General features: G+C 45.4%; 2 protein-coding genes across 3 annotated transcripts in view; one reads left to right on the forward strand and one right to left on the reverse strand.

Moving 5' to 3' along the window:
* The window catches only part of dipk2ab (divergent protein kinase domain 2Ab), a 31,912-nt gene extending 12,863 nt beyond the window's left edge, over positions 1-19,049 (reverse strand). Inside the window, exons 1-3 of one of the 2 annotated variants that reach the window (XM_020651765.3) lie at positions 18,636-19,049; positions 18,467-18,538; positions 11,044-11,923 (exon numbers count right to left, since the gene is read on the reverse strand). In XM_020651765.3, the coding sequence (XP_020507421.1) occupies positions 11,044-11,697 (654 nt within the window). In that variant the 5' untranslated portion in view covers positions 11,698-11,923; positions 18,467-18,538; positions 18,636-19,049. Of the gene's footprint in view, positions 1-11,043; positions 11,924-18,466; positions 18,539-18,573 lie in introns of both variants that reach the window. The other variant, XM_065948824.1, reaches the window with a different exon arrangement.
* A 2,467-nt stretch (positions 19,050-21,516) lies between these two features.
* LOC109997334 (sodium/hydrogen exchanger 9) overlaps positions 21,517-25,997 on the forward strand; it is a 74,285-nt gene continuing 69,804 nt past the window's right edge. The window contains exons 1-2 of the mRNA XM_065948591.1: positions 21,517-21,758; positions 22,665-22,864. Of these exons, the coding sequence (XP_065804663.1) occupies positions 21,608-21,758; positions 22,665-22,864 (351 nt within the window). The 5' untranslated portion in view covers positions 21,517-21,607. The remainder of the gene's footprint in view (positions 21,759-22,664; positions 22,865-25,997) is intronic.

Here is a 25,997-nt window from a genome sequence, read left to right on the forward strand (position 1 = left end):
CGGGCTAAATATCTAAAAATGGCCATCTAAATTTCTGAAGTTTGGTATAGAAAGATTAGGCTGGAGCTGGATCAGTTGGCGGTTCATCCCTATTAGACCGGCTTCCCTTTGACCCAGATTGAAACCTGCAGATCGCTTTATGTTGCTGTGAATCTAAGCGGCTCTCGGTCTTGTTGACAAAACTTAGCATGTCCAATTTAACGGCTAAACCTGCTTTGTGAAAACGCCATCCTGTCTCTCTGAGCCCTGCAGGGCGGATGGATGGATAGATGTGGAGACGGTGGTGGGATCCAGAGGAGAGAGAGAGAACACGATGGAGACGGCAAACAGAAGAGACAAACAGAGTGTCTCTGGCTCCTCCGCTCCACTGGACAGGAGGAATAAACCAGCAAAGACCTGCCTGCTAAACACATCTCTGTCTTTGTTGTCAGGTTGCAGCTTGAATGGGCGCAAAAGTAGAGCGGCGACGGCGGATGGAGGGGGAGTGGGTGTGCTTGTTGGGAGGGGGAGAAAAAGGATGAATGCCCAGGGGCTACTTCCAGACTCTGTCAACGACTGTTATACCTTCATGTCTGTCCGGCCTTTGTCCACCGTTCTTAACATAGGTGTTGCTCATTCAGCGCTCCGACAGCCTCATTGCACCTTCTTCAATTACCGAGCTCTTTGACAACTCATACCTACGTGTCACTTTTACGAGCTTCCTATATTTCACTTTCATGGGCTGGTGAGTCCAAAAGGTGGGAACTGACTGAGCAGTGTTGGCAGGCACATGGAAGTGGGCACCTGAGCTTTTTTTTTTTTTTTGGGGGGGGGGGGGGGGGGGGATTCAGACTCACCTATCGCAGAGGGGTTGATAAATACTCCACGTGTTCCCACCAATCTTTCTCCCTCCCTTAGCGCTCTTTAAGCGGTTACTCTGCAGAAGTCATTAACGTCTGCAATGAGGCGTTGTGAGGGTGGGGCGGGGGCCGTTGGATGAAATAAATTGGAAAAAGCCAAACCCTGATGTTACATCCACTGCACTGCATCTGTGAAGCTACTGTATGCATATGTGTGTGTGATTATATGTGTGAGTGCGCTGACTTTAAACCAGTCATCATCTAGTAATGTTATGCACATTGAGGAATGCTGAAGGTGCAAAAATCTGCCAATGACACATCCCGGTGACTTTTACTGCTGTGAAAGGTCTTATCACGTTCCTGTTCCTGTCATTGGATAAAGCCTTTTATCTCCCGCTTAGCAAAAAAACATTCATTTACAGAACCTGGTGCCTCGTGCTCTTCTTATTTTCTGTACATGTGACTCTGGGGACAGGTGTGCTCTCTGTCCCCAGAGTCAGAACCAAACACGGAGAAGCAGCGTTCAGTTTCTGTGCTCCTTATATCTGGAACAAACTCCCAGAAAACTGCAGGTCTGCTGAAACTCTCAGCTCTTTTAAAATCAAGGTTGAAGACTCAAATGTTTACAGCCTTTAATTAAACAGCTTTAAAGTCTTTCTATGTGATTTTTCACACTTAATGTAGAAATCAAGTCTATCCTCTGAAAATAACTCTGTGAGTCATGACTGTCTACAATGGGTGTAACACCCGAGTCCCACTGTCTGTGATGTTTTCAGAGTTTTCAGAGTCCTATCTTCACTTTGTTTACATCGCCAGGACGGCCGGCTGACTCCTCCCCTCGTGTATAAAAGTTGTTTAATTGAGGGACTAGAGAAAAGAAGAATAACATACTGTACTCACTGCTTAACTGTGTTTCTAGATCACGCTCATTTCAGGTCAATTTACATGCAGTGTGAAGATACCAGCATAATAAAGATCGCTAGCATTAGCATGCTAACACAACAATGCAGCGCAAGTTGTTTTGTTTTCATGCTGGTGCTCAAGGGCGACACCTGCTGGATCAAAACATCACATATAAAGACTTTAAGCAATTTTAATAAGATTTTGCACTGTAACTTTTAACTCTTGATATTTTTACTTTATTTATTTCAATTAATTTCATTTGAATTATTTTTATTTGAACATATTTTCAGATTGAATCATTTCAGGGATTTTTTAGCGTTTCTTTTCCTTCCTCTGTCACGATGCTTTTTGATGTCTTTGAAATGTGCTATAGAAATAAACTCGCCTTGCCTTACATATGTTTTGAAAAGAATTCCTCGCAGTTTCACAGAAATATCGAGGCTCGCTGTAAGAGACAATGAAAGCGAGTGTGAAAAACGGGCAAAAACAGAGCGAGATAACCTCAGCGTGACACCTGGACCCAAAGTCTGACTCATCTAATCTTAAAGGTTGAGCAGGAATGCTACAGTAGCATCGACAAGAAGGAAGGGTTTGTGCTTTCTACTCCCCTCCTCCCCTTTAATACAACAGACACACTGGCGTCCTCTTGGGGTGGGGGGGTGGGGGGCGGCCGGTGGGGGGGGGGGGGATTGGAGTGGGCTGAAATGAAACAGGGCCACAGACAAATGGGCAGCCTCTGGAGGAGAGGATGAAACGAATGGAGCGAGAGGCACAGGAACACACACCTGCGTCCTGACATCTGCTGACAAAGGCATGCCCTTCTACTGGGCTACTCGGGGGAGGGCGTCGGCGTGTGTGTGTGTGTGTGTGTGTGTGTGTGTGTGCAAAGAGAGAGTTCGAAAGGGTCTCTTTGTGCATGTGTGTCTATGTGAAACTGTATCCAAGTGCATGTGAATGAGAACATGCAACGTGACCAGGGCTGATAACAACCTCTATTCAGGGGCCGAGCAAACATGAGCGGCTCCCAAGATATTGCTTTGGCTGGCCGGCAAAGAACACTGGTCAATCAAACACACACACACACACACACACACACACACACACACACACACACACACACACACACACACACACACACACACACACACACACACACACAGAGGACACACAGGACGGCGTTCATAAATGCAAAGATTTAAAGGCACCGCTTGCCTTCATCCTGCAACCATGACTACTTACAGCGAAAAAGGGAAATTAGTAGTTTGCCACAGGAGCGTTTCATGTGTGAAGCTCGTTAAAGCAGGGTGTGGTGGAAATTCTCCACATAGTCTGTCCTCGACACAAAAACGCCACCGCTTGTTTCGTAGCAAAAACGAGTTGGGACAGGACTTGTCAGGAGGAGTCGGCGGATCAAACGGTGAAGTTGAGGAAACATGGCGTGAGGACACACTCGACGAGACACAACAACAACAACAACAACCAAATAGAAAAAGCCTTTCAACCCTATAATGTGACAAAACAACGCGTTTCAGCCTGTTTACCAAAAGGGGGGGGGGGGGGGGGGGGGGGGCTTGGCGTTTAAGAAAAAAGTCACATCTGCCCTTCACGGTTCGGTCTGCCAAAGCTGGACTGGAGTAAAAAATGAATCATGTTGTCTCTTGACCTTGTGCGTCTGGAGGATGTGTGGCCATTTTATTTTTTTCTTACTGTGGTTTCTGTAGTTATTTAGATTCTAATGTACAGATGTCATTATGACTGACACTGCTCTCTAGTGTCAGTCAGACCTGACAGAGTTCAGCTGTTATCAGAACGCCAAGTACAGCTCAGAGAGTGTTAACTGTTCTTCCTGATATCTGCTGGATGTTTGGTAGACTTCACAGACGTCACAGATTAGTCTAGGTGGATCAATGTGACCCTGACAATGATAATGTCTTTTAGGATATATGTGAAGTGTGATGTTGAATCATGTCTCCTCATATTCTTCTGATGTATTTAAACTTTCATCAACGTAAGCCATCTGAGTCAACTGAGTCTTATTGTGTGAGTCTCAACACTCACCACTGAAACTTTCGCTGCTTTGCTGAAGTGCTCATGATGGATTAAGCCGGGTCTTTGTAATATATCAACAAGTAAGGTCTTTTACCTGCTTTTTGTAAAGTGTCTTGAGATAACACTTGTTATGCGTTGACGCTATACAAATAAAAAATGGTTGATTGATTTAAGTTTAAAATCCAGTCAGTCTGCAGTGAGAGCTCAGGACCCCACAGGGGACCGGGGCGCTGACTCCTCATCCTGGCACACATGGCGCTTAGCCCTTTCTACTTGCTGCTGCTGCTTCTCCTGCTAACCCAGCTCCCCCCTCCCCTCCCTCCCTCGCTCTCTTTGTTCCACTACCCAAAAACCTGCAACACGGGGCAGTAATTCTGTCTGTTTTGGGGGAAATGCCTCGTAAGAGGTGCCGAGCTGAGGAGAGCATTTGTGTCTGTCTGTAAAAAAGGAGAAGAGAAAGGGAGTAGGGAGCGACAGAGACTGTAAAGTGTTCTGTTTCTGAATTTAGAATAGGAACCTGCCTCTTTCTTCAGCAGACAGGCGCTTCAAAAGGAGTGCAAAGTCACAGTGTGTAGAGCTGGCAGCAGTCTTGGGAAACAGGAAAATCATTGACAGAAGACACTAGAAAGGGACTGCTCGGTGTGTGTGAGCGTGCACGGCTTCAGACGTCAGAGCCAATAAGAGACCAGGAGGTCAAAAAAAAAACACTGAGCATGGACAAGAAAACAGAAACTAAGAAGGGACAGGTAGATAGACCGAGCAAGACAACCAAGAGTCAGTCAGCGACGGCACAGAAGGGGAAGAAGCGTGCAACATGATTCAGTGAGCGGCGCCCGAGCGGTGATAGAAATGGGTTAGCTCGGTCTGTAGAGAGAGAGAGAGAATGAGATCAGGATGAGGAATGAGAGCGCAGGGTAAGAGAGGCTCGAGGGTGGCTGGAGTACACTCCGCCGCTAGCTGATAGCCGAGACCCCTTCCCTCGACCTGAACCTTAGCCACCCTCATAAATCCCCCCCTACACTGGAAGAGCAGGAATGTATTAAGTCACAGCAGCAGTGTGTTGACTCAAGTCTAGGTGGTACTGCCGCCCACATGGCCGGGGGAAGGAAGCAGAGTGAAGCTTGGCTTTAGACCTGAGGGCTGCGGGTTTGAGGCCTGCATCAAGGGTTGTGTATTTCAGAGCAGGCGGGGGCCCAGTGAGTCGGCTGTCCCTGACCCTGCACTCCAACCCTCTGTGCATTTCCCCTCACAAGCAGCAATTAAGTATCGCACAAGCTAAAAAAAGACATGAAGGCAGCTGAAGACGTCTTCCTTTAACATCCACAAACCAGTTTCAAGGGTGCAAAAAGCTCATGACTTAAAGATGCTTCAATATAGAGAACAAACCATATGACGGATTTCTGTACGTATCATCTCCATGGGGGTCTAACCAGAATCCTCCTCTGGGATGTTTGCATTGGATTTTGGATCACTGCAGAAAAAAAGCTTCACGTTTCTGAAGCGTAGGCGTTTTGTTCAGCAGGATGATCTTCACAGATGAACGCCATTTTTATGATGTTTGAAGCGTTAATGCGGCCGACAGAAGTAAGAAGCTAACGTTATGCTAAAGCTAACTACACCACGGTGGGATGATTGTGACGTCACTAGCGTTATGCTTCAGACGATCTCCGATAAACTAATCCACGTAGCTTAATAAATAGTTTACGAACATAATATTCACCTGAACCTAAAGATTAAACCTACAGGAGACATCTCCGACTAGTGAGAGAGTTCCCGCCCTCTGTGTCCGGCGTGATGACCTTTAATGTCCCCGACAACCGCTGTAGTCACATTTAGCCGCTTGTTAGCAACCGCCTTTTTAAAGACGAGTAAAAACTTCAAACTTCACAAGTGGAGGTATTACCTAACGTAGTTTAACATCTCTTCAGCTCGTGTTAACCACAGACCTTATTTCAGGAGTCTAACCACAAACTTGACTTTTAGACGTTAACCCCATGGCGCTCAAATGCTAACTCACTTCCTGGTTTTAGGACTCATTTCTGTGGCGCTCTATAGTCCTGATCTCAGATTTTCTCTGACAGGATCTGCTTACCTGCTGCTTTAATGCAGTGGACAATTTTATCACTGCAGCCGAGTTGATGGGCTGAAAAAAGTAGATTGTTGCTCTATAGCGAGGCTCTCCAGGGGGTGTGGAGTAGTAAAGAGCCACTCGTTACCGATCCATATTGGCCACATTAAAGGGGCCCCACGGAGAGATGTCGGACTCTGCAGCTTCAGGATCTGAGCGAGAAGGTGGGTTAGGGTACAGGCTGTAACTGTAAGAAGCTAAAGGGGGCTGCAGGGTGGTGGAGGAGCTAAAAAAAGAGCTGGTGGGTGCGATGAGAGGGGTTGGGGTAGGGGGTTCAGCCACAGGCATTTACCTAACCAAACACAGCTGTCATGTGTGTGTGTGTGTGTGTGTGTGTACTTGTGTGTGTGCACTTTGAGGAGAGGAAGAAAGAGAGAAAGGATTATGGTAACACAAGCAGTCTGGCTCATTCAAACGGGGGGAAAACACCACAAGGCTCTGGCTTGTACAACACACAAACCCTCCTCTCCCCTCCGTCTTCTCTTCTTCTCCCCTTTTCCACCAGGGCCTGCATCCAGCGAGGGCGGCCAAGAGAGGGGAGTCAGGCCCCAGATAACTCCCCGTCTTATCCTAACAGGATTCAGTCTGTACACAAAGGGCCTATAGGAATAATGAAAGGGGGTTTGGGAGCACTTGAAGCAGGGTTAAGCAGCGTACACAACCTCCTCTCTTATGTGCTAAGAGCGTCACAATCCCCCCCGAAGACCCCAAAAACAAAAGGTTCTAATCACAGACTGGCAACTTAAAGAGTATTTACCGGTGGACCTCAGCCACAAAACACAGAAGGCTCTGACTTAAGCCGGGATAGCATGCGGGCGCTTGTCATTGAATGAAAAGAAATAAATAAAACTTAAAAAAAAAAAAGAAGCTTTGATCCTCTTTGTAAAGAGGCATGACCCAGAAAGCAAGATTTGCAGTGTTTTCCTAAATAGACGACGTAAACAAAAAGGCAGACATTATCAAAAGTTATGACTGAAGACATTTTTATCACCGCTAGATCTATGTGGAGTAGTTTATTCAAAACATGTGACCGCTGTAGTCAGAGTATGTCTTGTCCCCAGCACAGAGACACAAAAAGTGACTCTAATTAAAATGTGATTTGTTGCAGAATCGTTTTAGAAATGCCGATGTGTGTGTCTGTTTTTAAGAGATGTTTTGGGGCTGTTATTTGACAGGACAGTGGAGGGAGGAGGAAAACAGGTGTGCACACCCCATGATCCTCCAGACTGGCGGCCTGTGGCTCCTTTTCCTGCATCTCGCCCTCTCTCCCTCTGTCTCTCCCTCTCTCTGATACAGGAGTATATCAAGACAGCATTTTCAGGAATTCTTGTTTCTGCAGCCTCTCTCTCTCTCCATTTCTCTCTCCCTCCCTCCCTCTGTCTCTCTCTCGCTCTCCGATACAGGAGTATATCAACACAGCATTTTCAGGAATTCCTGTTTCTGCAGCTTCTCTCTCTCTTGCACAATTTAAAGTCTTTTCAGTGAATCAGATTAATTTCTTTATGATTTACAATTACACACAGAGCTCGTATGGTGACGTAGGAAGGCTGCACATCTGCACTGAAATGATGCATTTAAATGTATTTGTCCATCGAGGGTCAAGCCGGTTATGGTCAAGGCCCCATCTTCCCCCTCTCTGCGTGCCAAGAAACACCCTGAATTTATCTGATTTACTTTGGCTTGGCTTCTTCGAGACTCATTAAATAAACAGCGTTCCTGAGACAGAGAGGCATCTCCCCGTTTAAAATAAAAAACATCCAAACAAGCTGCCACTATGTTTGCTCACACCATGCGAATGTTTACTTTCACATTTGCGTTTAAACGCTGCTGTCAAATATCTTTCAGAGGAAACAGGGGCCGATAAGGTCATCCGTCTAATCTGTCTTTTTCTTCAGATTTAGTATCGCTGTTAGACGTCTGCATGCTCGGAAAAAACAAACTGACAGCGTCTTCTCCTGAGGAGTATGTTTCTGTGTCAGGTGAGGGGCGGGGGTGTTGGGATGAGGAGGAGGAGGAGGAGGAGATGAGGAGGACGGGGGAACAAGAGGAGACAGGCAGGGGTGTCTGGGAGAGCACAGATTTTTTGAGATCTGGGAGGAGATGACGGAGTTAACCCCACAGGCTTGTCACATCCTATTCTCAGCTTCACTGAGCAAGTCAGGGCCGAGGACCAAAAAAGGGGTGCGAGCGCAGTCACATGCTTCTGGCAAACTCGGCAGGCTTAATGATTTGGAAGGGAAGGACTAGGCTAAATCGAACTAATTTAAGGTTCGAGGCCAGATGCACTCCATCAAACACAACCCGGCGTCTGATGAATCGGTGAGTCATGTAGCCGAGGGAGAGAGAAGCCAAGGATGGCAAATAAGGTTCTAGCCGAGGGGAAAAGTGAGAGGAATTTATTACTCTCTGCTTTTCATGCAGACCGAGTTATTGTCAAATTAGAGGTGGAATTAAACAGCATCATGTTCTGTCTGTGCACAGCCACTTGACACCGCTACATTTATTAGAGTAAAGTAATCTGTGAAGCCTGGAAGAAAACGGCCACATTAGAGAAGAGGAGACGATCGAGAGAGAGAGAGAAAACAGACCAAGTTGCATAAGATGCCTCTCGTTGCACAAGGATCTTCTTATTCTGCCTGTCGTCATTTTGTCTTCCAAAAATATTTATTCCCCCAAAGCCAAGTTGTCTTCCACGTGACAGAGGAGTGGGGGTGGTGTGTGTGTGTTTGCCTGTATGTGTGCTTGTGTACCGCAGAGCACACACAAAACGCATTGTTGGCCGGCGCCGAAACAACACAGCAGATTGTTTCCCACTGACAAAGAGGGGTCTGGTTTCTCATCGTGAAGCAGGGGCCGATTTACTGCCTGTGGCTTCAAAAGACTGGAAACAGAAGCCAGTCGAAGAAGAGAGTGCGGCTCGCTGAGCGTGCAGCGGGAACGTTCCTGGCATTATTTAACTGTATAAAAGCAGAGAAGAAGAAGACAGAGAAAGAGAGAGAGAGAGAGAGAGCGAGAGAGAGAGAGAGAAAACCTCAAAAACCTCAGAGCTGGCAACCAATGACAGCAGGAAATCATTTATCCTAAATATAGCAAACTTTAATTACACGCTGAGAGATACCGGTCCCCTCAAAACTTGCAGAAGAAGAGGTGTTTAACTCCAAGCAGACGACGGGAAGCATCGCTCTGCAGGATGTTGAAAGCAGGCCGATGGATAAATAGTAGAAATAAGGATCAGGTTTCATTTAATAACTGGCTGTAAAAAAAAAAAAAACCCAGCCCACATTCCTGTCTACCTTTTGTGTGAGAACCAGTCAGAACGCAGTAGCACTTTACCTCAAGGTGTTGTAGTACAGCACGTCTCCTGTTCAATCTCTACAGACGCCATTAATTCTTTATGGTCGACTGCTGCCCAACCTCGTGTATAGGGTCTCTCAGTCTCCCCCCGCCCCCTTATCTTTTCAGTTCAGTGATGCTGACGGACATTCAAGGCACTCAGGATGTGTGAATCCTCTCAGATAGATCTTGCACACTTTTTTTTTTTCCTTCTTGTTTTAATACCAATGCTCTCACACACACACGAGCCATGTCCACCATCTGTTACTGCAGGGCCCGGGCTGCAAACACACGCAAGACTCCACACAGTTCCTCGTTCCTGTGCCTGCAGGTCACAAGTTCAGGACGAGATGAACAATTCATGAGTCCCTGTAAAAAAAAAAGTGGGAAGGCTACGAGGAACGGTGGAGGGAGGGGATCTATGGAAATGTATCGGTGCACATTGTCTGCAGCTATGTGAGAGATAAGGATTGAACTGGGGCATAATGGCATTAAACAACACTGATGGAATTATCAGGCCAGAGTTTGTGGAGCGTACACACAAGCAGAAGGGGAAAATATTGGGGGGGTGGGGGGGGGGGGGGGTTGACACACGTAGAAAAAAGCTTTAAAAAGAAAGAAAAGGAAAGGAAAGAAGGGAGGGGGAAAGGGACCACACTTGACTAATCACATTTTATAGATTGACCGGGCTAAAAGGGCTTATCTGGCCTTTTGTCCCTCCGAAACGCCCGGAGGTGTGCAGCGCTATGTTTCACAGGAGGGGGGGGGGTGGGGGGGTTGGAGGTCAGAGTAAGTTATTGAATGTCTACACGGGCCGTGAGCATTGTTGTTCTGTCCCCCCTCACGAGACAGAGTCGATGCCGGATTGAAATTGAAATTGATTGGCTGCTTGTAAATCAGTGACAAAGAGGACGTGGACAGGGCTTATAGAGAGAGTACAGTTTGTCTGCTTTGACGTGCAGAATATCAGAACATAAAGAGGTTTGACGAGTTCATAAGATGACGAGCAAAGTTTCTAATGTTGCCGCATTTTGTCGCAGTCGTAGTAGAACTACTTTTTTGGGTGGTAGTGCGAAAATATAAGCCAGCCGTTACTGAAGCAACACAAATATTTATACTGATACCACTTAAGAGATCCCCTCTGCATGCCACCTTCCACTAAGAGACGAGACTTCAGCGGACACAGACGTATATTCAAATTAAAAACAACTTGGACCATTTACAGATGCATCCCCTGAATTATTCAAAACTGGCCCACATATAGTGTTAAATATGCAGCATCGCCGCCAGCCAAAATCTCTCATCTTTGGGGAGGCCACAGCTCTTAAAGCCCTCTCTAGTTGGAGTAGAGGAATGCTGGTGCTCCAGATAGCGGGACGTGTAGTCTCAATGTAGCCTCCAGTTTGGGGGGGGGGGGGGGGGGGACTGTAATGGCTTGTCTCAGATCTGTGGCAAAGGAAGGAAAAGGGAGGATTCCCCACCCTGTAATTTGCTGGGGGGGCTTTAAGGAGCCAACACCCTCGCTTGCTTTGTAATGATGTTCCTATTCTCGGTTTGCAAAAGGTAATCCAGGAACCATTCCTTATCGACTATTATGAAAACACCCGGTGCCTCGGATAAGCCGACACACATCCTTTTTATCAAAGGCAATATTTTCTTGATGTAAAAAAAAAAAAAAAGAGGGCAGCCTTTAAACCCCTAAGATGGCATCATATAAACATGTTAGTTCAAACAGATGCTGTCCTGGAAAAAAAATAAGCCACAACATAAAAAAAATGAAAAAGACGGTACCTGTAGGACGAGGGGCTCCGGGTTGAATGCCAATGTCATGAGCAGCTGCATTCTCTCCGTGTCCTTCAGGTTCTTTAGAAGGAAGCTGCCTGAGTCTTTGGTCTCAGCGTACCTGCGGACCACGCGGTCCAGCAGCCTCTGAGAGGGGCAGTGCACCAGGTCCGACCAGCCCTCCACCACCTCCGGGGTGAGCAGCCGCACGTCCCCGTTGATCCGGGCGAACTCCGTCTTGTACATGGCCTGGATGAGGTCGCAGCGCGGCCGGCCCGTCGCCCTCTTGCAGATCTTCTGGTCGATCTCGGCCAGCTCCTGGTTGGAGCCGAGCCGCTTGAGCACCACACGGCGGGTGCCCTCCCTGGGCTCGCCGTACTGAGCGAAGTAAACGTTCTTGACGTTGAAAACGTCCAGGAATCTGAGGCGACCCCAGGTCTCGAAGGACACCTGGCCGTTCATGAACTTGCGACACCAGCTGGTGCCGAAGCAGGCGGGACACTTGTTGAGGTTGATGAAGCGTCTGTCCGTCAGCTCGTTCTTCTGGAAGGAGGCGAACAGGTTGTGAGTGTTCATCAACAGGATGACAAACAATCCCACCACCAGCAGGAGCTTCAGACAGCGGTACAGGCGGCCCAGTTTGAGAGGCAGGAAGCGCAGCATGATGGGGGGCGGGGGGAGGGGCAAGGGGGATCCTTGAGGGAAAAGGGAGGATGATCGTCAGGGAGATAACCCTCAATGCCTCTCCGTCATGGTGTATACGGCGTTAGCTTCTAAAGTGGCAGGCGGTGGCGAGGTTGGCACAGCTGCCCCGTGCCAGTCTCTGGCAGGGCCCGGTGAGTCATGTTCTCCCTCCTCAGTGTTTGTGTGAAACCTGGAGCCAGAAGATCTGAAATCAAGGAAAGGAAGAGAGGTGGAGAAGTCATTACAACGGGGTAACTAATAAAAACAGCTACATTTCATAACGCACTAAAACAGCTTTCTGGTCCGGGATAACAAACTAACAAAAGGTGCGTTTAATTCGTCTCCAATAAAACAAAAAAGCACTTTCTCTAGCATATGAAGAGATTTTTAATTTGAGAGATTTCACTACTTGTTTGAGCAGGATGTAGATGGCCTACAGCCAATCCAATAAACTTTCCTGTCCCTGTTTTGAGAAGTGAATTCTTGTAAACTTCCTCCAATATAAGAAAGATAAATAAAAAGTATGAAAAAATAACTAAAATAAAGTGTCAGTGATCCCAATTAAGAGGAAATGTACAACATCCTCTCCTAGTCTAAAAGAAAAAGTGCTGCACTCAAGAGGATGATCCTCACAGGACCCTCCCCTCCCTCTGTAGCTACACAAGTGTTGATCTCTGTTGCTCCCATGCACAGCCAAATAACCCGGGCGCCGCCGCCTGTACACCACGGTCACACTGAGCTCTGAAAAATGTTTCAAAAATATAAACACGTCCTGCTTCAAATGCAGAAATCTGGCCGCATTGTGAAGAGAGTCACGCTGTGCGTAGTTTAACCTTTTTGATCAGAGTTGGTCTGCTTCGTTTTAAATCACGCTTTGAAGTCGTTTCTTTGAAAAACGGCTGGTGTCACTAAAATAACGTCTGTGGTTGAGGGTGCGGGGAAGGAATACGATGAGGGTAACTCCCATTTAGGCGTATCGATGTCAGCCCAGAAGAGAAATGGTGAGAAACGGAGACAACAATCTGAGCCCACAGTATGAGAACAAATCTCTCTGAAGCCCCTGAAGCCCCCCTGCAGTCTAACCCATGATGAAGACATGTTAGACCCCCAAATCAGCTCTTTAGCCATGAGTCTTGTAAGTCTTATGAGTGGCTTTAAGAACGATGATTCAGGCCACCCAAATTGGCCATCCCCAATTAGAGCTCATTAGGACATGCCTATTAGGACGGCCGACTTGAGAGGGCATGAGCTAACGAGCAGGCTCAGTCCTGTGATTAGAGCACGTGTCGACGGGTTCCTTTTCTGCATTTTTTCCTTTTTGCAGATCGAAGCAGGCTGAGATACCGGATAGACACGCGCGGGGGCTGGAGGCTGCCAAGACAGAGCGCGATTGTGAGGGATGCAGCGGCTGTGGAGTGTCAGATAAGACGCCGCATGCATGCAGGAGTTCTTCTTCCTACCTGACGTCTCTTGTCTGAAAATACCTTGAGCAGATCAGGCCAACATCCCTCATGTAAAAATAGACCGTATCCAAATAGCTGAACAGACAGCTGCACTACTTTTTTTTTTCTGTTTAAGGGAAACAAATTTATGAATCATGTTTTTTTTTGCTCAACACATATCCGGAGCTCAAACAAGGTGACTCAACGGTGAGCGGTGTAGCATAAATATAGGACGAGGATATGAGAGTTTGCAGACTTTACTTTTCATCTCTGGAACAGAAGTAAAACATCAGCTCGTACACCGACTCCGTCTGCTTTGAAACAAACAGCTTACTGCAAGTCTTAATTAATGTGTCGCAATTTACAAAGACAGAGAGGATTCATGTCTCTGATATTTCAACTTTAAAGGCTTTTTCACACTTAAATGTAGAAATCAAGTATCTCCTCTGAAAATAACTCTGTGAGTCATGACTGTCTACAATGGGTGTAACACCCGAGTCCCACTGTCTGTGATGTTTTCAGAGTCCTATCTTCACTTTGTTTACATCGCCGGGACGGCCGGCTGACTCCTCCCCTCGTGTATAAAAGTTGTTTAATTGAGGGACTAGAGAAAAGAAGAATAACATACTGTACTCACTGCTTAACTGTGTTTCTAGATCACGCTCATTTCAGGTAAATTTACATGCAGTGTGAAGATACCAGCATAATAAAGATCGCTAGCATTAGCATGCTAACACAACAATGCAGCGCGAGTTGTTTTGGTTTCATGCTGGTGCTCAAGGGCGACATCTGCTGGATCAACAAAAAAAAAAAAATCACATAAAGCCTTCAACAAATGTTTCCTTTAGAATCGCCAACTTCAGGACGGTGGACCCCCATCAACTATTCTCAGACGTCATCACGTTTCCCCGATGTCGTAATATATATATCAGAGGCGTTGCTTGTCAACAGGCAAGGCAGGCAACTGTTTGAGGACCCCAGACCAGTAAGGGGGCCCCAGAGGGCGGACAAAATTGAAACTAAAGCAGCGACCCATAATGTGCAAATTTTGCAATGGCAGTAGGAAACCTCCCTGAGATGGCCCCATCTGACCGCATTCACTCTCATTGCCCTGCTGAAAGTTGGTTGGAGGGCCCCCCCAATTGATTATTGCCTTGGGCCCCAACTGACTCTAAAATCGCACACAGATTGGAGTCGATTCACAATGCTCCACACACACCGACAGACGTGCGCACACACAGCGCTGTGCTTCTCTACCAGCTCAGCTGATCCTGTCTCGCCCCTGTAACTACCACAGAAGATGATTCAGACGGGGTGGAACGCTTCATCCCCACATTCCGCCTTTGTGACATTCAGATTAGAAAACAGAACGTCACCGCCAGGGCGTAAATATCGCAGCTTGAAACGGCGGTCTGGACAGCACACCCAATATCTCCGACTTTAAACTTTACTCACAGATTGCTCTTCATGCATTCAGTCTGACAAAAAAAAGGTGCAAAGTGTGATAAATGGACAATAACCAAATAACCTCTCAGCCATATCCACTCAGAGCGAGCGAGAAAGAACCCAGACACAATTATGTTTCAGAGCCTGGAAAAATAATTCCAATTCTACAGATACTCCTCTAAGACGGGGAAAGGACGACGGATTGAACAGAAGAAGAAGAAGAAGAAGAAGCAAATACAGAAACAAAGTCTGAATGACTAAGAAAAACAATTTCAACAGGAGTGAAAAAGAAAGCGTGCCTTCCACAGCTAGACGATGTTGATCGCTCGAGGGGCGAGAGCCGAATATCCCGTCGCTTTAAGATTTCGATTCAAGTGCCATTTAGCGTCTGACACAGGCAGTCTTGGCTGGCAAGATCTCGGGAGCAGATTTGAGATTTAACTCGGATCAGCAAAGGGCTCAGAGAGGACGAGACACAGCCTCAGCCAGGGCCCGCGAGGTGATCACCTCTTCATCCCTTTTTAAAGAGAATGAGTCAGAGAGACAGGGCAGGCTGGAACAAGCACCCGAACAAGACCTGGTCACAGCCTGACTAATGAGAACACACCTGCTCTCAAGAGAAAGGGTTAGGCCTCAATTACCCATGAAACATTACCTGGATTAGAGCAACGACTGAGCTAACTGCTGGAGTGGAAGGAGAACATACATGCTGAGTTTACTTTCTGGTATGAGAGACCACCAAAGGGGGCTGAAATGTTAGAAATAAGTGTCAACTTATTAGTGTGAAATGTCAACAAGTTTCACAGCTGACTCATCCTTGACCCTGTGCTTATTTTAGAATGAAGTGGGAAAGAATTAGAAATGAAATGTTAACATGGTTTAAGATTCTTTTATCGCCTGCTGCTGCTGCTGCTGTAGAATAATTGTGTGAATGAGGCCAAAACATTCAGCTTTATCGGAAGGATGGCATGGTCATTTATGACAGGGATGTTTTCTCTCTGGTAATTACACCACTAGAGTGCTTCTTGTGAATTCTGCGCCTGCATAACAGTTTACTTCACTCCCTCGCTGTCTGTTTGCTGAGAGTTATTCAACAGGACGTGCACAGAGGGGAGAGAGGGGAGAGAGGGGCTGCATGGCGAGGTCGCCTCCTGCTCGGGTTTTGACAACGGGGGTAAAGTTCACTTAAAGGCCCTGAAAGTACAGCCAGGTGCTTTGGATTCTAACTCAGATCATACCCACTGGAATAGAGAGGCCAGTGACATGTAAAGCTCAAACCTCATTGTGCCCACAGAAAACTGGTGTTTTAAATTAGTAGCCCCCCCCCCTGCCGCCCGCCCCCTTCCAAGCGTTCCTCCCTCGCGGTGCCGCTTGCTCCTCCTGCACTCTGAGAGAGCGAGGGGATGCACGACACCAAGAGGGAAAAAAAAAACGTTTAGAATAAGCACCAAATTACCTTTTTGTCCATCACATCCCGTTTCCAAACAGCGGGGGAAAGAAACTGTTTTTATTTTTTGGACAAACTCGGTCGACAAAGTATTGCGGCGGGCGCTTTGAAAGAGTGGCAAAGAAAAAAAGAGGGGCAAATCAAAGGATGCCTGACTCCTCATGCATGGGAGATGAGTCTCGCATTCGGAATGTTCCAAGTTTGGCAGATGTTTAAAAGCCGCAAAATGGCTCATTACTGAGGACAGAAAAAGGCACAAGATAAAGCAAGAGGCCCCCGTGTTGGCTTAAAACAGAATGACAAAAAGGTCGAGACAGAGCGAGATGACACGGTAATATCCTAATATTTCAACTTTTTTATTAAACTTTAGATTCTGACAGAATAACCCCGATAAGAAAAGAGCGGGGTTGAAAAGCGAATTTCCTTCTTGAATAATCTCTTCCTCGGCTCTTTGTGCAAAACTGGTTTCAGATAATGGCGCGTGTGGGGGGCGGGGGGGGGGGGCAAGGCTACTCGCGAGGCTAACCCATTTCCTTCACTGCACCTGAGGCTAAACTTCATTATGATATAATGAAGTCGAGCCACACATGAACATGTCTTATTAACTCCACTGGAAATGCAAAAAAGAGAGAGAGAGCAGAGAAGAAGGGACGGAGACGGGCTGCAGAGGAGTTTGAAAGAGAGAGAAAGTTAGAGCCACACGACGCACAGCGAGGGGAGAGAAACTTTGAGTTCTGATGGAAATGAATGAAAAGAGAGAGAGTGGAAGTGAACACATGCAAACATGGACGTGTGTGCACCCCTTGAGGACTGCCCATATTACCATCAAACCCTCCTCAACGCTCAGGGAAAACGCCTCCTCTGACCTCCTCCCACTTCCATTGCTATGTGCCCGCTCTGCAGCTGGGGGGGGGGGGGGGGGGGGGAACTACTGTTGCCAAGGTTATCGACTGCAGGAGTCGATAATGTTTGATCACAAAAACATTCAGCCACAGCTGGGCCGCCTCAGTGCAGCGGGCCCCCGAGACAATGACGGATAGATGCAAATGACAGATCTACATGCCTAATGGAAAAAAATGGGAGTCCTCATAATACAAGCACCAATTAGCGGCAGCATCCCAATATGAACACAGGTTCATTCATCTGTGGGCCCAAAACCTGGACGTAAAGAGGTTTTTAATGAGAATATCAATGATATCTGTTTTTGCACCAATCTGCCGCAGCCACTCCAGAGGACTCCCGGGTACGGGGGGGGGGGGGGGGGCTGAGACGCTGACTCTCTTCCAGTCAGCGTCTCTCTCTGGAAGTTAGAAAAGCTGTTGTACATTTAAAACAAATGCGTTTTCTTGAGAATGCACATAGACTTAACTTCACGACCTGACACATATTTTATCACTTTGCCAAAGATCCGCCTTAAATTCATGGAGCTCCAATTGTTGTTGAAGGTTTTATGTAAGTATGATTGGTTGCGTTTGGAGGTTATTTAAAAAAAAAAAAAAAAGGACAAACTGTAACTCCTCCAGCGGGAGCTTTTAGGCCACAATTACAAGACGTTTCCCCCGCTGAGCAACATTCAAATCAACCTCCAGCAGAATGTCTTAAGTGCATCGGCCTGTTTTCATCGTTCCCTTGCCGACCAACCTTGCAGAAAAAGGGCTCCAACAATTAGTCTCCTGATAGGGGAAAAAATTAATTCTTAACAGCACATTCTATTCATTAGCCTGTAAAGAGAAATTCCTCTGAACTTATAATGGAGCTAAGCCTTTTTTTTTTATTTGGGACTTATCAGTAAGACTGTAATCTGTTTCCCTTGAAGAAATCAAGGGCGCGAGGAGTCCACATTAAAAAAAAAGCATATCGCAGAAAATCTCATGGTCAAGTCAATTTGGCGATTGTTGCAAATTATGCTTTTAGTTTCAGGATGGAGCGAATTCCTTCAGCCTGCAGCTAACTTGCACATAGACAAAAGACTAAGCAAATTCATCCAAATCATGTTGGCCAAGTGGAAACCTGTTGAGAGGCAGTGTTGCTGTTTGGAGGAGTTAAAAACTACAATACAGGACATTAATGTAAAAGCGTGCAGATGTCCTGCAGCCAGCAAACCTACAATGCAACACAGCATCTTCCTCTCCTTTGCATTTACTCTGCTTTTGGATGATATTATTTTGTACAGACGTCATCAGGTTGCGTTTAGGTACCCGCTGTGTTGACTGCAGAAGAGATATGAAGGCGGTGATTTAGAGATGCCAGTGGTAGTTGTGCTTTGTGTAAACACCAGCAGCTCTCTAGTAATAATACACTTCCTGTCGCCGCTCAGAGGATGATTTCCATCTGATAAACAAGTTTGTTAGTCAAAAAACAATCCCTAATGGAGCAACAGTGACGAGCAGTGACTTCAAACTGATTTCTTTACCTTCTTTGTAAGTGGAGGCTGCAGAAAGGCACGCTTCAAATCCACATTGTAAGGCTCAGGGTGCAGCACGTACTGAAAGAAGAGGAAGAAACAACTGTGAAACAAACCTGTGTGACTTTCCAACCCCCCCTCTCTCCGGCTCTGCAGGAGTGAAATGCTCAGCGCTCACTTGATATCATTCTTCAAAGTTGCGTTTCCTGACGAGGCGGTGGACGGACTGTGCAGGAATCCTCCTCTCAGCCTGAAACCTGCAGACAGCTCCAAGATCTCTAATCACACCAAACTCTCACGGGCTTCTCATGTCTAGCTCCTGGGTATGTAGCCAGCTAGCCTGCTAGCTGCTGCTGCTGAAATAAACAGTTGTGTTGTCGGGTCTTAACTCTTCATATACCGGCTCTTTCCGCCCGGACGTCACGGTCCGTCTTCACAAAGCCCACCGACGTGTGCGCTGTCCGGTCACGTCCCGTATCGATCCGCTCATCAACGAGTCCCCTCTTTGTGTTCGCGGAGATTTCCTCTTTTCTCTCTCTCTTCCCTCTCAGGCAGGCGGCAGCTCACTCCTCTCTCCAACACCACAATGGGTTCTGTCTCCACTCTTTTTCAACACCAGCCTCTTCAGCCTTTACGACACCCGCGCGTCTGTTTGCGGCCGCGGTTGCCGGGCAACTGTTCTAATATTGTCTCGGCTGAGACGCCGCCTCCAATGCAAAGTTTGCCAAGATTTCTATTATTTGCCTCCTCTTTAAGCCTTTAAAGCAACACTTTACGGCAAACAGAAGGCACATTTTGATGTGAAACGTTGAAATGTAAAGAAAAAGGAAAAATAAAGTGAAAGTGTGAGCACAGAAAGGCTTCTGTTGCTGTTTCTAAAGGCTCAGTAAGATAAGATAATCCTTTATTGATCCCCAGTGGGGAAAATTCAAATGCTGCAGCAGTAAAAAGACAAGAAGAAGAGCATGCCTATGAGTACAAATACAATTAGAATATATAGGAATAAATAAAGATAACGGTATTTACAGCTTTTAGGCTATAAGAAAGAATTAAGGAAACTGTACACCCATTAAAATCTTAACTATACACTAAAAACTATACAGGACATTGAGACATGTGAAGTGGCAAGCTGAATTTAAAGTGACCAGTTATGAGATAAAGTGACAGAGATGAAATAAGGTGACAAACATAAGCGATAAATATAAAAAATAAGCATCTAAAAATAAAGATATGACATAATAATATGCACAAATGAAGTGCTCAGTAGTAGCATTGTTAGTGAATATATGTGGTCATAAATTAACCAGAAGGAGAACCCATGTGTCATGACTGTGAAAGGAGAACAATGGAGGCAAACACAACTAACCGTCTGTAAATAATTAATGTGGTTGCAAGGCGGTGCTTCTTTATAGTAAGAAGAAGAATATACATTTTATTTAAATGCAGCCATTTACAAACTCTAAACAACACTTTACAGAGATACAAAGACAAAACCAACTGAAGGAAACTAAAACATCACACGCTCTTTAATCTGAACAGGTTGGTTTTGATCAGGGGTTTGAACCGGTGGCAGGTGGGGGGAGGGGGGGGGGGCTCATTAAGATTGTAAAAGCTGTCTTTACACAACCAGAGGGCCGAAGCTAACTTCTCTTTGCAGCTCGACGTGGTTGTTTTCATGAAGGTCTTGTGAGGAGGGACAGGGACAGCAGGCCCAGGAAACTCAATTTCATGCTTCTTAATGCTTCATTTATTTATTTATTTGTCTATTTTGTGGACTCTGTAACTTTTACACATCAACTTGTTCATCAGATTTTACGACAGGAATCTGCACACTTTTGCCCATGTACCATGTGTTCTCACTTTTTTATGCTTTCTGTATTGTCTGTGCTTTATTAAATGTGACTCTACCTGCAACCAAATTTACCCACGGGGACAAATGAAGTACCCTGAACCTGAACCTGAGTGTTGTATATCATATACCTCTGCCTGTCAGAAAAGCATGCTAAAAATTATGTTTACATTCTGAAACACTTTTTAATTTAATTCCCTTTATTTGACACTTTTAAAGTCATGTTTAGCTAAATTCTGGATGTATAAGCTTTATACATTATATGTAGGCCAGGCTTTCCCAACCTTGGGGTCCTGACTCTGTGCTGGATCCCCTGAAATTTGAAATATATTAAACACAGGTTACTGGAGGTCAAATGCCAAAACAAGAAAACTTGCAGAGTCTCTGTCTGTCATCACATTGTGCAGAAATGTCATCCCAGCCTCTCTTCCTCTGTCCGCAATACTGAACACAACAAAGCCTAAATGTGTCATTAATAAGTCATTAGTCTCAAACTCCAAGTGACCAATCAAATCAATATCTTCTAATCAAGGTGCCATGCCTGATTCTCTTGACTGACTGAAGCTTTAAGGTGCAGTGATTTAAGAGTCAACGTCCCGGGGAGCTTCATACATGCATTTGTTTGTATTCACTGCCCCCTGCTGGAATATATGTGCATGACAATGACAAATTGGTGAGTTCATGTACTGTGGGACATCCCGCAGATATTTTTGTTTAAGGCCTACATTATTTTCTAAGTGTGTTAAACTGTTTTTCAGTTAGTATTACGCGTTGTAAAAAAAATGCTGCAGCAATTACGGCCTTGTGGAGGCCATCTTGACTGATGATGTAAAATAACACATATGAGGCCTACATAGGGCTATTCAAATGAAATGTTTGCGACAGCACAAATCGATAATTTCCAAACAATTTGAGGAAATGATATGTTTTAAATGTCGGATCGTCTAATTTAGTGCAGGGTTTCTCAATCCTGCTCCTGGAGACTCACTGTCCTGCATGTTTCAAATGATTCAAACGATCAGCTCATCAAGAAGCCTGAGAATGACCAGTTCACCTGAATGAGGTGTGTTGAAAGAGGGAAACATCTCGCACCTACAGGGAAGTAGTTTGTCTCCCCAGGACTAGGATTGAGAAACTTAACAGAGGAGGACGCTTCCGATGTGATCGTGAAAAACTAGATTGTCCGAGCAGCCGTGAAGGCAGCACAGGCTCTCCAGTGCTGCTGATGCGGATGTTGCGCCGCTGAACATGAAACAAAACTTTGTTGCCGATGACTTTTTTTTCCACCTGAAGCTTTGAAGATGCCGAGCAGTGTGAAGAACAGACACGATAATACAGCTTTGTTGTTGCTGTGTGCAGTCAGCATGGCGCTCATTACCATCGTCAGTGTGTGGAGGTTAAGACAGTTTAAATATAAAGCTGTGCATGAAACTGGAGGTGCAATGTTTATTGGTAAGTAACTCGATCTGGAGTTTCAGAATACGGAAGCCGTTATTCAGCAATACACCCAACCGGAACTCACAGGTTGAGTTATCTATTTAAATTTAAGGCAGAAAAACTATTTTTTTAATTGTATGACTTGACAAGAGCTCATACATTTGTCATTTTTTTAATCACAAGGCTAATTTTAGACTTCTCTTTTTGGGTATCTTACCTGTATCAGTCTGATATAAGGTAGCTTTAATAGCCTGAAGACCAGGGGTGTGCAACAGGCGGCCCTGGGGCCCATATGTGCCCCCCCCCCCCCCCCCCCCCTCACTCAATAAGACCAGCAATCAATAAATTCAAAACATTAAGAAAACATGATCAAATCTACCATGAGCTCCTTTCCCGCACGTCTTTCCCCGCTCTCTGTCTTCAAGATTTATGACTCTGTCCACTCTGACCTTTCTCTAAATTAAGGCGTAACCCCCCCCCCACACACACACACACACACACACACACACACACACACACACACACACATACCTGACTTGTAGGTTATTATATGCTGATAGATGATTAACTGGACTCAACCTTTGAATTCACTGTTGCACCTGAAATCCAACCTTTACTCCAATTCTCAGTTAGATATATTTTATTAAGGGTTCATCAACAAGCGTTCTACTTTGTTCTTACATTATTGAATGGAAGTTCAGTTTCACCGACGTTTCATCACCACAACAACATGTAATATAGATACGTTTCCCTCTACATGCTACTTTTATGTTCCTGTTGAGCGTCTTGTTATATTTAAGGGATTGTGCAGTTTTATTTCCATCATAGAAGATTCACAGTCGTTCATTTAATTCAGGAATAACTTTCATAAAGAGTGACTCATCATCAGAGACACGTTCATGACCTTCACTGTTCTCTCAGGTGTGCTGGTGGGGCTGACGGTGAGGTACTCGTCATCTGCTTCAGGACATGGTGTGGTCGGTACGGACGCCGTGTGCAGTTGCGACGGTTTCAACAGCACTCCGCACTTCTTGACCGTCAACATCACGTCACACGTCCACTGTTTTAGACACGCTGGGAAGCTCGACCAAAGTTGCCCGTTAGTCCCCGCCCCTCAAATGGTAACTACAACAATTTACTGTAATTTTTTTTTTAAAGACAAGGAATTTGACTTGGTGTGTTGGTGCTAAACAATTAACAAGGAAATAAAACAGAACTAGAAACAATTTAAATAATACAGAATAAGAATAAGAATGTTAAATATAAAATGTAAAAAAATAAGAATAAAAAACAAAAAATGTACAAAATGTGCAGTGTAGGAGCTGTGCAGTGGACTATGAGGAAAAATCTTAGTGTGTAACCTCTGTACATGGGATTCTGCATCATAACCGCCGCGCTTTCTAACGCCTCTGCAAATTCAATTTGGCCCTGAAATTCAAATAGCCTACATTTTAAAGATTTATTTTGGAGCTTTTATGCCGTTTTTGGAGAGACAGGACTGTGGATAGAGTCGGGAATGACATGCGGGAAAGGAGCCACAGGTCAGATTTGAACCCGGGACGCCCACTTAGAGGACCACATCCTCTGTACATGTGGCTCGCGTCCTTACAACTCGGCCACCGCCGCCCCCTTAAATAGCCTGTAGGCAGCTCCAGCAGGTTGTGCATCCCATAAAGATGCTAGAGACATCATTTTCTATAAAAGGCTGAAAAATCAATACTGAACACAACATGCTTCCTTTTATTTTCATTTTGCTCTCCTTTGATCACATGTACTTTTTGTCCCTTGTGTATGCTCGGTATTTACATCCACGGTGTCCTCTAATGGTTCTTACTTATTGTTTTTTTTCCTCTAAACGACTTGCATGGTCTGTTTGTTATTAAGGAAGCAAGAGAGAGTTTAGTACAGAGAGGCGGTCGGGCTGCAGAGCAATTTCGGCTGTATTAGGGATTTATTAAGGAACAGATAGGGGAGATAACGGCTTCAGATGTGCTGTGCAGACAAGGGGAAATTACAGCTAAACACAGAGACCAATAAACAAACTAAACACTACGACTAGTAGAGGAAATAAAGCAGCAGATAGAGCTGAGCGATGAACAAACAAACAAAGAACTTTTTATTTAATTATCTGAAAATTAGAGATGCACTGCTGCCTTTTATGTTATTCTTTTTTTGTTTAATTAGTTCTTAACTGACATGAAGCTTACTGAATCAAGAAGAGATTTGGTCGCAGCAGTTGTTGATTTGGATTTAGACTTCTGCGCCTCCATGCATGTGTGGTGGTGACTGTGTCTGCAGAGACCCCGTCTGTCCTCTGACTGTTCTGGTTTGGTTTGGTTCACTCGTGATGTTTCTGGGCGGGTGCACTGGTGTGTTTGCTCCAGCCAGCTGTATCAAAAGCATTTTTATCCGGTCTTGTCTCGGTCTCAGACTGGGAGCACTCCGGGGGATGTGATATTTATGATCTTGGGCTCCATCCCTAAATGTCTTGGTCTTGTCTCGGTCTTGGAGAACTCTGGTCCCGGGTATGTCTTGGTCTCTTTTAGTGTGGTCTTCTTGACTACAAGGGATCAGCCTTTGCTTGTCTTATAACTGTTGTATGGCTCTCGTTTATCTGTGACACCATCAGAGAGATGTGTCATATGAAAGAACTCCACCAATGAGAGAGGGATGAATCCACATGATTCTACAATTCTACAATTCACTCAGCAGACTCTTTTATCCAAAGCGACGTACATCAGAGAGTAAGAACAACACAAGCAAGGATCTAGAAAAAAGGGAGCAATGTGAGTAAGAGCAAACGATCAGCTTTGAGTCTGATTGGACACACAGGTGCTGACAGGAAGTGACCAGAGGCAAAGCACAACATTGAGGGCAGTTCTTGAGAGCTCTAATCAGTATAGAAACCATCTTATAAGTCATCGTTATCAAACAAAAACCATCGTCATTACCATCATCATCATCAATAATATGGAGACCATCATCATTAAGTTAGTAGGTATTCATGAAAGAGCTGGCTCTTTAGCTTTTTCTTAAAGGTGCAGAGGGACTCTGCAGATCACATGGAGTTTGGAAGTTCATTCCACCACCGGGGGGCGACAGAGGAGAAGAGTCTAGTCAGAGACTTAGGACCCTGTTGTGAAGGTTGGATCAGACGCCTTTCATTGGCAGAGCGTAGAGGGGGGGGGGGAGGGAGTGTCGACCTGGATCAGAGAGTTAAAGTAAGGAGACGTTTTTGTGTCTGTTTTGTAAGCGAACGTAAACTCCAACGAGCGTGGGAGGAAGTGAAATTAGCATGTTTGAAAATGAATGATCTAACCCTTGAGAAATATTTTAACCACGAGAGCAAGTGAACAAGTGAACCGTGAGCCTTGCAAATCATCCAGGCCAAGTGTAACTCCTCACTAATGGCTTGGACTCGTTGCCCCCCCACTCCCCTTTGAATGCTCGGGTCTCATTAGTAAACCAGCAGAGGCTACGACAGAGGCCATTACATCAGTCTGACCATTCTGTGCAGCCTTTCCCGCCATTAAGTCTGATACATATGGGGGACCTAGCAGGCAGAGAGATAAGGATTTCACTGCATTACTGAGTCCATTATGTGCCACCGGGGGAATAAAGCATTAAAGTTTGTGGTCTGATTAAATTTAGTGCAGCTCTGCCGAAGAGGCAATTAGTGAATACAAGACACCTCCATCTTTGACTGTGTGGTGCATGCGGCCCCTCAGAATGCGACCCCATGCGAATGCATAATTTATCTCTCACAGGGTCTGTATTTGTCTCTGTTATGGAGTCTTGAATGTGTCACACACAGCCCGCACACAGCGAGGAAATACATCTATATTGTTGCTGCAAAAAAAAAAAAAAAAAAGTAATTTATATCGAGTGTGGAAGAAAGTGGCTGAAAAATAAAAGTAATTGGTATCCCTGGCAACCATTTCAAGTGAGAGTAACTGGAAAAGAGTTGTGGCTCTACAAACTACACGGGGGGCTTTACAGCTTTAGAAATAACAATTAAGAATGCACAGTTTTTCACTTCTCCACATTACATGGGTTAATGCGTTCCACAATGCAAAGTGTTCTGGAAATAGAATAGAATAGAATAGAATAGAATAGAATTACTTTATTGATCCCAAACTGGGAAATTGTGGCTTTACAGCAGCAGGTTATCCAAACACACAATATGAGCAAAAAACACAATGTTAGCAAATCTAAACACAATATAATATTAACTACAAAGTAAATAAGCACTAA

The sequence above is a fragment of the Labrus bergylta genome, chromosome 20 (genome assembly GCF_963930695.1).
Source record: "Labrus bergylta chromosome 20, fLabBer1.1, whole genome shotgun sequence".
Taxonomy (NCBI): domain Eukaryota; kingdom Metazoa; phylum Chordata; class Actinopteri; order Labriformes; family Labridae; genus Labrus; species Labrus bergylta.